At 50.9% G+C, this 12,677-nt stretch overlaps 1 protein-coding gene across 6 annotated transcripts in view; it reads right to left on the bottom strand.

Annotated features, from left to right (window-relative positions):
• Positions 1 to 12,677, bottom strand: part of DGKK (diacylglycerol kinase kappa) — a 174,556-nt gene that overhangs the window by 52,293 nt on the left and 109,586 nt on the right. For all 6 annotated transcript variants that reach the window (XM_025205944.1, XM_025205943.1, XM_025205947.1 and 3 more), the window contains exons 5-8: positions 6,406 to 6,538; positions 5,614 to 5,720; positions 3,273 to 3,398; positions 2,209 to 2,311 (exon numbers count right to left, since the gene is read on the bottom strand). In XM_025205944.1, coding sequence (XP_025061729.1) covers positions 2,209 to 2,311; positions 3,273 to 3,398; positions 5,614 to 5,720; positions 6,406 to 6,538 — 469 coding nt within the window. The remainder of the gene's footprint in view (positions 1 to 2,208; positions 2,312 to 3,272; positions 3,399 to 5,613; positions 5,721 to 6,405; positions 6,539 to 12,677) is intronic.

Genomic DNA, 12,677 nt, shown 5'->3' on the forward strand with positions numbered 1-12,677 from the left:
TGGAGGGCAGGGGATCACCCTCACCCGGACTTCCCTGTCCCGTAGCGGGCATGGGCGTCCCATGGGACTGATGAAAGACCGACGCAAAGTACCTATTTAATAGGTTGGCTTTTTCCTGGGCGTCAGCTGTCAGTTGCCCCATCTGGTTCATCAGGGGTCCAATGTTGCCCCTGCTTTTCCTCCGGCTCCCCACATATCTGAAAAAGGACTTTTTATTGTCCTTGATGCTCAAAGCTAGTTGGAGTTCAGTTGCAGCCTTGGCTTTCCTGGTATGCTCCCTACAGGACCGGACCGGACCAGTGCAGAATAATCCATAATAAAGTCCTAATCCATCTCATTAAACTAATCTAACTACAATCTAGGACAAGATAGATAATATATAGCAATAGACAAGGGTGATGCAGAGATTATGCGCCCAGGATTTAGAAAAAGACACTTAACAGTATGCCACTAGATGAATTCCCACTGAAGTTAAGCTGTTTAAGATAAAGCTGAGATGATGCAAAATAGAATGAAGCGGGGATTGTGCCAGTCCTGACTAGAAGCTGTACTCATTGGTAGTCCTCAGGCTTTATTACAAGCTCCAAGACTGTTTAACAGATTTCCCCTAGATCTGGATAAAGGTTAATCTGTCAGTCTGATTAGCACAAAAGGACAAGCAGGAATATTGTGAATATTTCACAGGCTACAGCCATGATTCATGGCTGCAAGAGGCAAGTGAGAGGAATAAAAATGAGCTGAAGTACAAGGTGAGGTACAAGGTACACACACAGAATAAGAGCCACTAACAAGAGCAGCCGTAGGGAATCAGGGCCAGCATGGGAGAAAGACATGAAGTAACAATTGGCAAACAATTGTTAGGCAATATTTAGTGCAGTGGTATCATTCCAGGGACAGGTGCCATTTTAGGCTTCATTAGAAAGGCTAGTCATATGGGGGTGCTAGAGCGTGATTCATCATGCATACTATTGTCAAGCAAGAGAAACTTCGCTTAAGTGAAGTATACTTCTCTGCTGCTTTGTAACCATGTCATGTTACATGGAGTCAGTCCCAGAACAGTTCTCTCTGTTCCTGCCATTGATTATTTATAAGGACTAGCTGGGTGCTCAGACCTGCCATCAAAGGATTTCAAAGCATTGGTTAATTCTGTGCACCTGTTATTACATCTGCACAGGGTTTTCTTGCTCTGAGTGGTGACAGAGCCACAAGCATTACTATTAAGTAACGCATGTGCCCAGCCGTGTCCTGCTGGAGACATGCCAGGGAAAATGCCTTTCCCAAACAGAGAGGTTCTAGGCATGTGCCTTCTGGTGTGAAGATGAATTGTCATTACCTCTCAAGCTATGGAAATGATGACAGGATGGGATCCCAAAAACAATGCTGCTTGTTCAGACAGAATTGGTTTCTATCTGTTCGTGCCACACACTGCTCACAGATCTGCAACGGAGTGGGATGAGAGGCAGACGAGTTCTGCTTTCCCTGGTGGTAGCATGAAATCAAACAATGACATGGCACAGCATCCAAAGAGATGTAGGGACATGCACTCTCACTTGGAGAACCAGACTTCCAAGGCAGGTGAAAGATGCTTCCCTCTATCTCCTGGCAACATGCTTAGAATCTGTTTCTACCCAATGCCTAGATTATCAAGAAGAAGAGGGGGACCAGATACCTGGATCCTACAAAAAAAGAACCTATGGAGGAGCCACACGCCTGGTCAACCAGCTTGGGATTTTCCAACCTGTTTTGCCTTGGTGACTATGAGAGAACCCCAGGGCTCCCCCACCCTGTGGTTTCTCCACCAAACCAGCAGGGCAGCGCAACGCAACACAGGGCATATATTTCTGTTAGCAACACCTGAGCCACACAGGAATGTACTGCAGCCTGGTCTTAACCCTGGATCAACAGAGTTAAGACCCTGTTAAGAATCCCTCTTGAAAGATGGGCTGACCCAGCAGACCTGATTTCTGGGTCTCTCCATCTCAGCACACCTCTGGCCTCCATGGCACAGACAGATCAGTAGAGCTGGAACTGGCGGGATTCAGGGTTATTCAGAGCCTTGGTGGATAGCTGACCTCACCACCTCACCACCCAGCCATTTGATCCCAGACCAATGAAGGTACTTTGCCCCATGCTCCCTTCTAACGCCCATCACCCCTGACCCTCTTGCAGCCTGAGTGACTGCCAGATCTCTCCGGCTCTGGTACTCACCATCAGAATCAATGCTATTCAAGGCAGTGGGTGGGATTATGGAGACCTTATACTGTCCCAGGGGGCATTTCTTCCCAAAGAGCTCTCTGCAGGCGCTGTGAACCTGGAGGGGACAGAGTAGTGTGGGGCTAATGTGAGCAGCCCAATCAAACAGGCAGGGCCATCCCTAGGTGGGGGCAAATTGGTGCAAACACCCTGGGCCCCATGCTTTGGGGGGCCCTGCAGAGCCGGGCGGAGAGGCCATGGCTACAGTTTAGTGCATCCACCCGCCTGGGGGGTTAGATGGCTCTTTGCTTGTTCCAGCCGGAAGTTTCGGCTGCCACCCATCCCACCGCACCCAGCGTGCCGGGGCTTTCATTCCTCAGCATAAGTGTACCATGGGATGGGGAGGGCGGCCTCATGCAGGCTGCTTTGCCCTGGGCCCCGCACCCTGCTGGGATCATCTCTGCAAACAAGCATCAAGCAGCTGGAACAAGGAACCTGGGTTCTAGTGACAGCTCTGCTACTGCCTTGTCCAACCTTCAGCCACTGCCCACTCCTCTGTTAGCCACAATACACAGGCAAAGGGCTGATTCATTAATGTTCTTAGAGAGTGATCAAGATAAACACAATCCTAGGAGGCAGTGGGCCTAAACCAACCTCTACTTCCCAACCTCCACCTTGTGTGGGTGTGTTGGATGTGAAGGGCTGAAATCTGAGTCTATGACTTGTGTCTCTCTAAGATTCACAGCTGTTCTGGATCACCACCACCGACATTCTGGAGTGCCTAGGCTGCCTAAGGATCCAGCACCACAGTCCTGAGCAGAGTGACCCTTTTTCTATAACAGAAAGTGGCCATCAGTAGCCAAGGGTATGTATTTATAATGGGCTGCAATGGTGCTGGATGGGATGCGAAGCACACTGCATTTATACAGCCACAAAACTGCATTTGAGAAGGGCTTCCAACATGTGGTGGCTGTATACGGACTTAACAAAGGAGGCCTGGGCACTCTGATAACAGCAGGATCAGCACAGGAAAAGAGCCAGGAGTGGATGTAATAGAGGTTGGAGAGAGAAGTCCTTACAATGGCCTTGCACCAGAGACACCGCCAGTCCTGCAGCCTCCGGACACTCCCGCAGGTCCTGTCACACACAGCGCACCGAGCACTCACGGGCAGGTTCCCCTCCAGCCACTGATGGGGCATGGCCACCTGCAGAGAGAGGGACAATGGGTCAACAGGGGCAAAGAAACTGCCTGGCTCACAGTTCCAAGAGAGCACCCTCTGGACACTAAATCACCAGCCAGAAACTCAGGAGCTTGATTCCTAGTTCTGTCACCAGTCTGCCAGCAGGGCTGGATTAATGCATAGGCAAACTAGGTACATGCCTAGGGTCTTAAGTGAAGAAGGGGCCCAGCTGTGCTTATTTTACATATTATAATTATCGAGCAGGAAAAAGTAATAAGTATACAGTATTAAGTAGGGGCCCACAAGTTTGTTTGCCTAGGGCCCACTAAAGGGTTAATCCGGCTCTGCCTGCCAGGCTACTTTGGGCACATCACTTTACCTCTATACCTCAGTGTCTCCACTGAGGAAAACAACAAGAGGCAGAAAGATGACCCTTGGATCCTGCAGAGTAGACCTAAGCCAGAGAACCCTTTGCAGAGTGCTCTGAGGCTTTCAGTGAAGGGTTCAACAAGAGCTGCAGGGTTCTTGCATAGACATGCCCCCTCAGTATCATAGGCCCCACTGTGACATACTGCATCTGCAGATGTTGGGGTGGGGAGAGAGGAAACTTTCTTTTGTAAAGGATTTGAGTTTTCAGCATTGCTTTCACTGAACCAGTCTTGCACCTGTAACTACTTTGCAGGTAATTCCACTGGTTGAAAGTAACCAAAGAAAGTCAGCTGCACCTGCAATGACTATCTTTCCCAGCTAGGCTTGCCCAGTCTAATCCCTCATAATTCTATCCCCACCTGCACAGGCCACTGAGTTGAAACCATGATACCCAGTAGTCTCTGCAGAAGAGAACCCTCCATCTAGTTCAAGGAGCATCAAGGATGAGCAGCTGATGATCACCATCTTTTCATCAAGGAAGGGAAGGCAAGAAACTTTAGATGTGTGCTACTCCCACCCTGTATAAACCATACTGCCCTGCCTGAGGTCTCTAGGGAGAGATAATTCAGCAGTATCTGAGTTGCCTTCCTCCTTGGAGCCCAGCACTTTGGGAACAGGGTGTCACTGGCAGCCAGGGCAAAGCAAGCAAGTCCTTGAACAGAGAACTCCAATCTGGAAGGGTTTCACAACAGCACAAGTGCCAGTGCTGTATAGGTCCCCCCACCTCCCTGCCAGCATGACACTGCCCATGAGCTTGCATGCTGGATGAGGCCATGTTCAACATGCCCAGCCTGGATTCACTAAGCACAGGCTGCTCTCCGAGGGCTCTTGGCACAGCAGGCTGACGCAATGCTTTTAATCTGCTTGTCTACTGGATCTGCTTTGTCCTGTTTTATGAGGGACCAATGCCAGAATGTTGGAGAAGTGCCAAGCAAATACTCTGAGTAGGAAACAGAGCTTTGCTGCTGACTAAGGGAATACAAGTCCTTGAGGCTTGACCAGCCATGGCTCTATTATTCCTCTCCACTATCATGGGTGCCAAGGTTCACTCTGTGCTCCTCACTGGCATGGAAGCATCATCCCACATGTATCCTCCCTGTCTATACAGGGGTTTGGCTCAGTCAAGGCTGAAGTACAGGCCCAGAAGGAAGGGTGGGTACCACCCTGACCAAGCAGCTTAGGGCAGGGGTTTGTTCCCTTGAGGCTGAGAGAGTTACTGCTGATAAGTGAGCATCTCTGAACTGTATTTAAATTTTCCTCACTCTGCTCAAACACTTAGAGGGGATGGTGCTTGGAGATGGCCAACAGGATTTGATCAATATGGAAATAAAGATGGCTTGTGGAACAGGGCATTTCATCCTTCCTCTGTTGGGGTGATTCCCTACAGTATATTCTCTTCATCTCAATCCACCCTGTTCCCAACCCATGGACCTCCCAAAGAGGTGGCTCCTTTTATTATGGAATCATTCCCAATCCTGAACCAGGTTCTTCTCTCACTAAACCTGACTACAGTGCAGTTGTTACTCCCGATTTGTACCCAGGTAACTGAAAGGATTTGGTCACTTTAGCCTAACTTCCTCAGTTCAGTTCCCTCCAATGTCCTGCAGTTTTGCCCACTCAAACAGGCCTCAGCATGCACACGGAGGCTGTGGCTGAAAGCATTTGGCCCTCAGTTTTGAAGAGAGTTTGCTGACACGGTACCTAGCCATGAAGATTCTTGCTCACATGCAATTGTACCAGCTTTGTGGAGGGCTGTGAGGGCAGCCCCCTTCCTGGCACAAGGTAGCGAAGGGGAGGAGAAGGTGCTTACCCCATCTTCATCCTCAATAATTTCATTTCCTATGGAGGCCAGTGTTGTCCACTTGCAGTTGTTGGTGGCTCTCACAGCACAGCGCTTGTGGGCCTTGAACTTGCAAACTAGAAGGAAGAGAAATGGAAATTTCAGGCAAGACTAATGGGTTCCCTTAGGCACACAGTTTGCACTGCTCAAGAATCTATTAGGTCCTTTCAGTTTGATCCTGTTTCCTTTGAGGACACTGGACATTGACTACAAGACCACAGGAGGCTGCCCATCATGATCACCTAATAGCACAGGTACCAGATTCCTAGCATGGACATCAGCACCCATTCCAACAACATCCCCCATCCTACAGAGTGCCTTGCATCAACTTCTGACACAGCTGGTCCTAGACCCCCTCAGAGGCAAGATACTAGAGCAGTGGTTCTAAGTCTTTTTGGACTTCAGGCACCCCTCACACCTTGCAGCACCCTTCAAAGGTTCTCAAAGCACCCCTGGTTGAGAATCACTGTAGTAGTGCCAGGACCCCTAGCCAAACCAGTCCAGCAATTCTTATTTTCTCGCCATTCATGCCCCTACTTCTCTCTCAAACTCCACCCTTCTGACTTGTTTAGCACCTTGGTTTAGCTTCAGCTATCCTTGGGTTCCTGCCTGCCAGGCAAGTAGCCAGGAGCTGGCCACACCTGAGCTAGTCAGCTAGGTTTTGGCAAGAATTCCCTACCCTGTTTACTTCCAAGTCAGACCCACCTTCCCACCCCCCACTCCTAGCTTTGCCTGTTAAACAGGAAGCAGCTGAGTGCATACCTTCACAGGAGAGGCCATGGGAGGTGACCCCAGACAGGGCTTCCCGGCACACGTTGCAGAAGGTGGGCCGGGCATGGGAGCAAGCGTACCAGTTGTGCATGCCAGAGAAGTGCTCCATGTTGAACTGCGTGGCCTGCAAGATCAAGCAGAACGGAAATGCATCCAGAGGTGAGACAGAAAGGCAGCACAGCCAGAAGACCAAACCCAGGGGAAAATGGTGACTCCCCACTCTTGACAGCCAATGGAGGGCCCAGGGTGGCTGAGACAATGAGCCTTTGCTCTGTACTAGCTTGCCACCTTACAGCTACAGTCACCACAGAAATGGGGAGCACTGTAGTATCATGGGAACAGAGAGGGCAACGGAAGGCCAGATATGCCCAGCTGGTGAACACCCTGCCTGGTTAACTTCAGGGCCTAAGAATGACACAGGGATCTTTCCTCTTCTAAGTCACTTGCTCAAAGACCAGCTGAGCAGGTACAACCCTGATTTCTTTTCCCAAAGACACAAGTGAGTCATGGAGATTCCCAGTCTAGATTTGGGGGACAAAAATCTAAATGGCAAAACCATTCCCATCACAGACACCCTCCTCAACAATCTCAACAGAGCCAGCCACCATCTGAATTACTTCACTACTGGTGCATTAACAATTCCAAAAGACAAGGGGACCATGCAAGGGTTTTGACACTTGTCCTCTCATGCATTGGGGTGGGATGGTGTCCGTGTCCCTATCAGAATGCCAGGATGGCAGCACCCAATGGCATGCTGAATTAGGATGTTGAATATGCACTCCAGCCAATGACTCTTCTCCAGAAGAAAATGTAGCAATGGGCCCAACCTGAAGATTGTACCAGGAATTCCTCCTTATAAACAACCATCCTCTAATGCAGTGGTCACCAACCAGTTGATCTCAATTGACTGGTCGATCATGGAGCCTCTGACAGTCAATCTGTCAGAGGCTCTACAACTGGGAGCGGCAGAACACATGTGGCTGGGCTGAGCCATGCCCCCTGCCACCCAGGCTGGGCTAAGTGAGTGGGGTCAGATCCCGGGCAGCTTGTCCAGGAGGCGGGAGGGCAGGGGAGGCGTGGTAGATCCTGGGGTGTCAAAAAGTGATCTTCACCATAAAAATGTTGGAAACCACTGCTCTAGTGTCTGCAGGCCAGCTGAGCTTTGGGTTTGGCAGAGTGACTGCAGGGAGTCATGTATCCCCCCTAGGTCTCTAGTCTCTTTTAGTCCTCATTCATAACAGAGACACATATCTTCAACACCTGGTACCTTGTCTCCTCTCCCATCTACTCCCCCATGTTTCTGGCCCTTTTCCCAAGCTCCCCCCTGCTCCCCAGCCTCCTCCCAATCTCAAACCTGTCTAAGGTTTTATTTCATTACATTTCAAATGTCACTTTCTTCAGGGTCTGGTCATGAAGGAGACCCCTACATGCACTACAACTGTCTATGAGTCATTGCCATTAATAGGATCATATCTTCCACAGAATGTTATGAGCCAAAGATCACTCACTGCACTGTTACTGAACAGTCTTGTTCCCACTGACCTGAAGAGGGAGGATCTAAGCTGGCATTCGCACAAGGCGGGCACACAGCAGTAACTGGAAGCCTCCAGCAAGTGAGACAGGGAGACGCACAGATTCACGGACATAGTAAGGACACGGAGAGCAGCTGCTAGGGGTCCCGCCCCGGTGGCACCACCTACCCTGGGCTCCTCTGAGGCCTCCACCCATATGGAGCTCATGGTGGGGGCGGCCTGGCGGGGACCCATATGCCTGTGGTGGAGAGGGGTCTGGTGGCTCCCTCGCCTGCCCCTCCTGTGCCCAACTTCGGACTCTGGAGGAGCAGGTGAGGGAGCTCCAGGCTGAGGTGAGCAGACTACAGGAGATCAGGGCTGCAGAGGACGAGATTGACACCTATTTCCGTTCACTGCAGGACCAGTTGTCCTGCGTACAGACCCCCCAGGAGAAACACACAGCAGAGGAGTGCCCACCAGACCCAAGGCTGCTCTGGCTAGCGTGGTGAAGGCTCCCCAGATACAACTTGGGAACAGATACGAGGCTCTGGCAGCCTTGGAGGAGAAAGACGAAGAGGATGTCTCTGGGGGGGACGGTGCCACTCCACGCAAGACAGACAGCGCAGAGAGGCAGCACCAGAAGGAAGAAACACTGGGTCCTCGTCATCAGAGATTCCATCCTGAGGAGAACAGAGGGTCCCATCTGCCGACCTGACCCTATGGCATGGGAGGTCTGCTACCTGCCTGGGGCTCAGATTCAGGATGTCAGAGAGGATCCTGGCCTTCATTTGACCCTCGGACCAGTACCCCATGGTCCTAATCCACGTGAGAACAAACGACGTGGCCAGGGGCAACCCAGACCGCATCATGAAGGACTACAAGGCCTTGGGGGCCAAGCTCAAGGAGATGGGGGCACAGGTGGTATTCTCCTCTAAGGAGATGTGGACGGCGTCACGAGGCCTGCATCAATGAGGTCAACCAGAGGCTTCAGAGTTGGTGCCACCAGGCAGGCCTCAGGTTCCTGGACAACGACCCACATTTTCACACAGGGGGCATGCTCAGGTGGGATGGGCTTCATCTCTCCCCTAAAAGCAAGCATGCACCGACAGGAGGCCTTAAATGCCTTTACTCTAATGCTCATAGTATGGGGAATACGCAGGAACTCGCCCTCTGGATAGCTAGTACAAACCCAGACATAGTAGGGCTCACTGAAACCTTGTGGGATTCAACTTACGATTGGGCAGTAAACATTAGGGGCTACTCACAGAACAGGGAGGAAAGGCAGTTGTGTGGCACTCTATATCAAAGAGCAACACACATCCTCAAATAACAGGATGGGGTCAGAGGAGGGGCAGGCTGAAGGGCTCTGGGTCAGAATACATGGGGGTCACAGGGAAAGGGACTTAACGGTGAGGGTCTACTACAGACCACCCAACCAGGGGGAAGAGCTGGACAGGGAATTTTCGGGTCAGCTCGCAGAGGCAGTTAAGTCAAGGGATGTGGTCATCATGGGTGATCTAAACTAACTGGACATTTGCTGGGAGGAGCAGTCAGCCAGGTCGGACCACTCACATAGGTTCCTTGCTGAGATACAAGACCTCCACCTAACCCAGGAAGTGCACAGTCCCACCAGGGGGAATGCCCTGCTGGACCTGGTCCTGGCCACAGGCAACGATCTGGTGAGGGGACTCCAGGTCCTCGACCACCTTGGCGATAGCAATCATTGCCTGCTAGAATTCACCATCCAGCGCAGGGTGTCAAGGGCCTGCAGCAAGGCAGTAGCCCTTGACTTCAGGAGGGCCAACTTCAACAAGTTGAGGAGATTGGTAGGAGAGGCATTGCAGTCCCAGAGAGTAGGGGAACTAGGTGTCCAAGACAAGTGGTCATTCCTTAAGGATATGATCCTCTGAGCCCAAGGGGTGACAGTCCCAACACGAGTCAAAGGGGGCAAGAGTGCTCAAAAGCTCTCTTGGCTCACCAAAGGCATTCAGGAATATCTGAACGGGGGCTATCACCAAAGAGGATTATACCTCCATAGCAAGAGTCTGTAGGGAGACTGTTAGGAAGGCTAAGGCAGAGTCGGAACTAGGGCTAGCAACAAGGATCAAGGACAAGAAAAACTCCTTTCTTAAATACATAGGGAGTAAAAAGAATGCACCAGGCAATGTGGGACTCCTACAGGATACACCTGGCAATCTGGTGGTTGCACCAGATGAAAAAGCAGACCTTTTTAACAAATCCTTTGCCTCCATTTTTCTGAGCCAGGACCAGGACTTCTCCCCCACCAGGATTCAGGACAGACTCAGAAGCAACTTCGCCAGGCCTAGGGTCAGGGAGGACTGAGTTAGGGAACTTCTGGAGGGGCTGGACATGTTCAAATCAGCAGGTCCAGATGTTCTCCACCCTAGGGTGCTGAGGGAATTGGCAGGGGTCATTGCGGGGCCCCTGGCACAGCTTTACAAGCACTCATGGTGCTCTGGCCAGGCCCCAGAAGACTGGAAGAAGGCCAATGTGGTCCCCATCTTCAAAAAAGGGAGGAGGGAGGACCCAGGCAACTATACGCCTGTTAGTCTTACTTTGGTCCTGGGGAAGCTCTTTGAAAAAATTATCCAGGAGCACATCTGGAAGGGACCAGCAGAGGGGAAAATGCTCAAGGGCAACCAGCATGGGTCGTTAAGGGCAGGTCCTGTCAGACCAACCTGATAGCCTTCTACCATAAGGTTACGAAATCATTGGATGCAGGTGTCGCGGTGGATGTAGTCTTTCTGGACTTCAGGAAGGCCTTTGACAATGGCTCCCACCCCATTCTCATTAAAAAGCTATGACTGTAGCATTGATGCCTACACAGTCAGATGGATTGCAAATTTGCTAAGGGGTCACACCCAGAGAGTGGTGGTGGATGGGTCATATTAGACCTGGAGGGAGGTGGACAGTGGAGTCCCCCAGGGCTTGGTCCTCGGGCCCATATTGTTCAATTTCTTTATCAGCGACTTGGACAAGGAGGTGAAAAGCACCCTGTTCAAATTTGCTGACAACACCAAGATTTGGGGTGAGGTGGGCAAGCTAGAAGGGAGGGACAGGCTACAACTGAACCTGGACAGGTTACAGGGGTAGCCGAATGAGAATAGTATGGGAATCAATACTGACAAGTGCAGAGTGCTGCACTTGGGCAGGAAGAACCAGCAGCATACCTATAGGCTGAGGAACTCCCTTCTCGAAAGTACAGTGGCAAAAAGAGATCTTGGAATCATTATTGATTCTAATATGAACATGGGCCGCCAATGTGAGGACGCGGTCAGCAAAGCTAACCACACCTTGTCATGTATCCAGCAGATGCAAGAAGCTGCCATCACCTGGTCTGCCTAGAAAGGCAGTCCAGCTGTGCAGCCACCGAGCAACTCCTGGAGTAACAAGGAACAATGGCCACAAGCTGATTGAGAGTAGGTTCAGGCTGGACATTAGGAGGCACTACTTCACAGTGGCCAGGATCTGGAACCAGCTTCCAAGGGTAGTGGTGCTGGCTCCTACCTTAGGGGTCTTTAAAAGGAGGCTTGATTACTACCTAGCTGGGGTCATATGAGCTTAACTTAGTGGAGGGACATATGAGCCCAGTATTCATTCCTGCCCAGGGCAGGGGGTCAGACTTGATGATCTGCTCAGGTCCCCTCCAACCATATATCTATGAATCTATGAAACCTCATGCGATTTCATTCTGCCCATAAATCTAGTCTGTCAAAAGTCATCCTGGATCTTTGCCCTATCCACTGATGTGCCCACGTTTCCCCAGTTTCATCCACAAACTTAATCACTGCACTTTCCACTCCCTCATCCAAGTTGTTAAGGAACTATTGAATAGCATGGGTCCAACCACCGATCCCTGAGGGACACCACTGGAGATGGCCCTCCAGGATAAGGCTATCCCAGCGATCACCACTCTCTGGGAGCAGCCTCTAAGCCAGTTGTCCACCCACCTCACTGTAGACTGGTCTAACCCAGTACTCTCCAGTCTGTTAGAGAGAATCCCTTGGGAGACAGAGTCAAAAGCTTTACTGAAGTCTACGTAGATGACTTCAACTTTGTGTCCCTCATCCAGATGGTTAGTTACCTGGTTGTAGAAGGACACAAGGTTCATCAGACATTATCTACCCTTGACAAAGCCACGCTGGTTGCTTTTTAGCTCCCCATCCATTACCAGCTTGTAGTTGATGCCTTCCTTAACCAACTTTTCAAATATTTTACCCAGGACCGAGGTCAGACTGACCAGTCTGTAGTTTGTGGGGTCATCCCTCTTCCCTTTCTTAAAGACAGGCACCTCATTGGCCCTCTTCCAGTCATCCAGGACCACTCCCGAGTTCCATGACTCCTCAAACAGCTTGGCCAGTGGCTATAAGTTCATCCAGTTCTTTCAGGACTCTCAGGTGCAGGTCATCAGGCCCAGCAGACCTGAAAATGTCCAAGCGTTGTAGAAGATCCCTCACCTATTCTGGGCTGATTTCATGTTACCTTCTCCCTGTTCCCTGGGCCTCTGGTCAGGTGAGCAGCCCCCGTTGGGTTTCAGGAATACCAACGCAAACTATGTATTTAGGAGTTCTAACTCCTAAATCGCAAAGCTTCCTCTCGTGCGTGGATGACCTCTACCTGACTCAAGAAGTCTATGGGCCAACGAGAGGCAAAGCGCTGCTCGACCTGGTACTGGCTACTGGGGATGACCTAGTCGGCGACCTAGTGATCGATGGGAAGCTGGGTGACAGC

The sequence above is a fragment of the Alligator sinensis genome, unplaced genomic scaffold, assembly GCF_000455745.1.
Source record: "Alligator sinensis unplaced genomic scaffold, ASM45574v1 scaffold619_1, whole genome shotgun sequence".
Lineage (NCBI taxonomy): Eukaryota > Metazoa > Chordata > Crocodylia > Alligatoridae > Alligator > Alligator sinensis.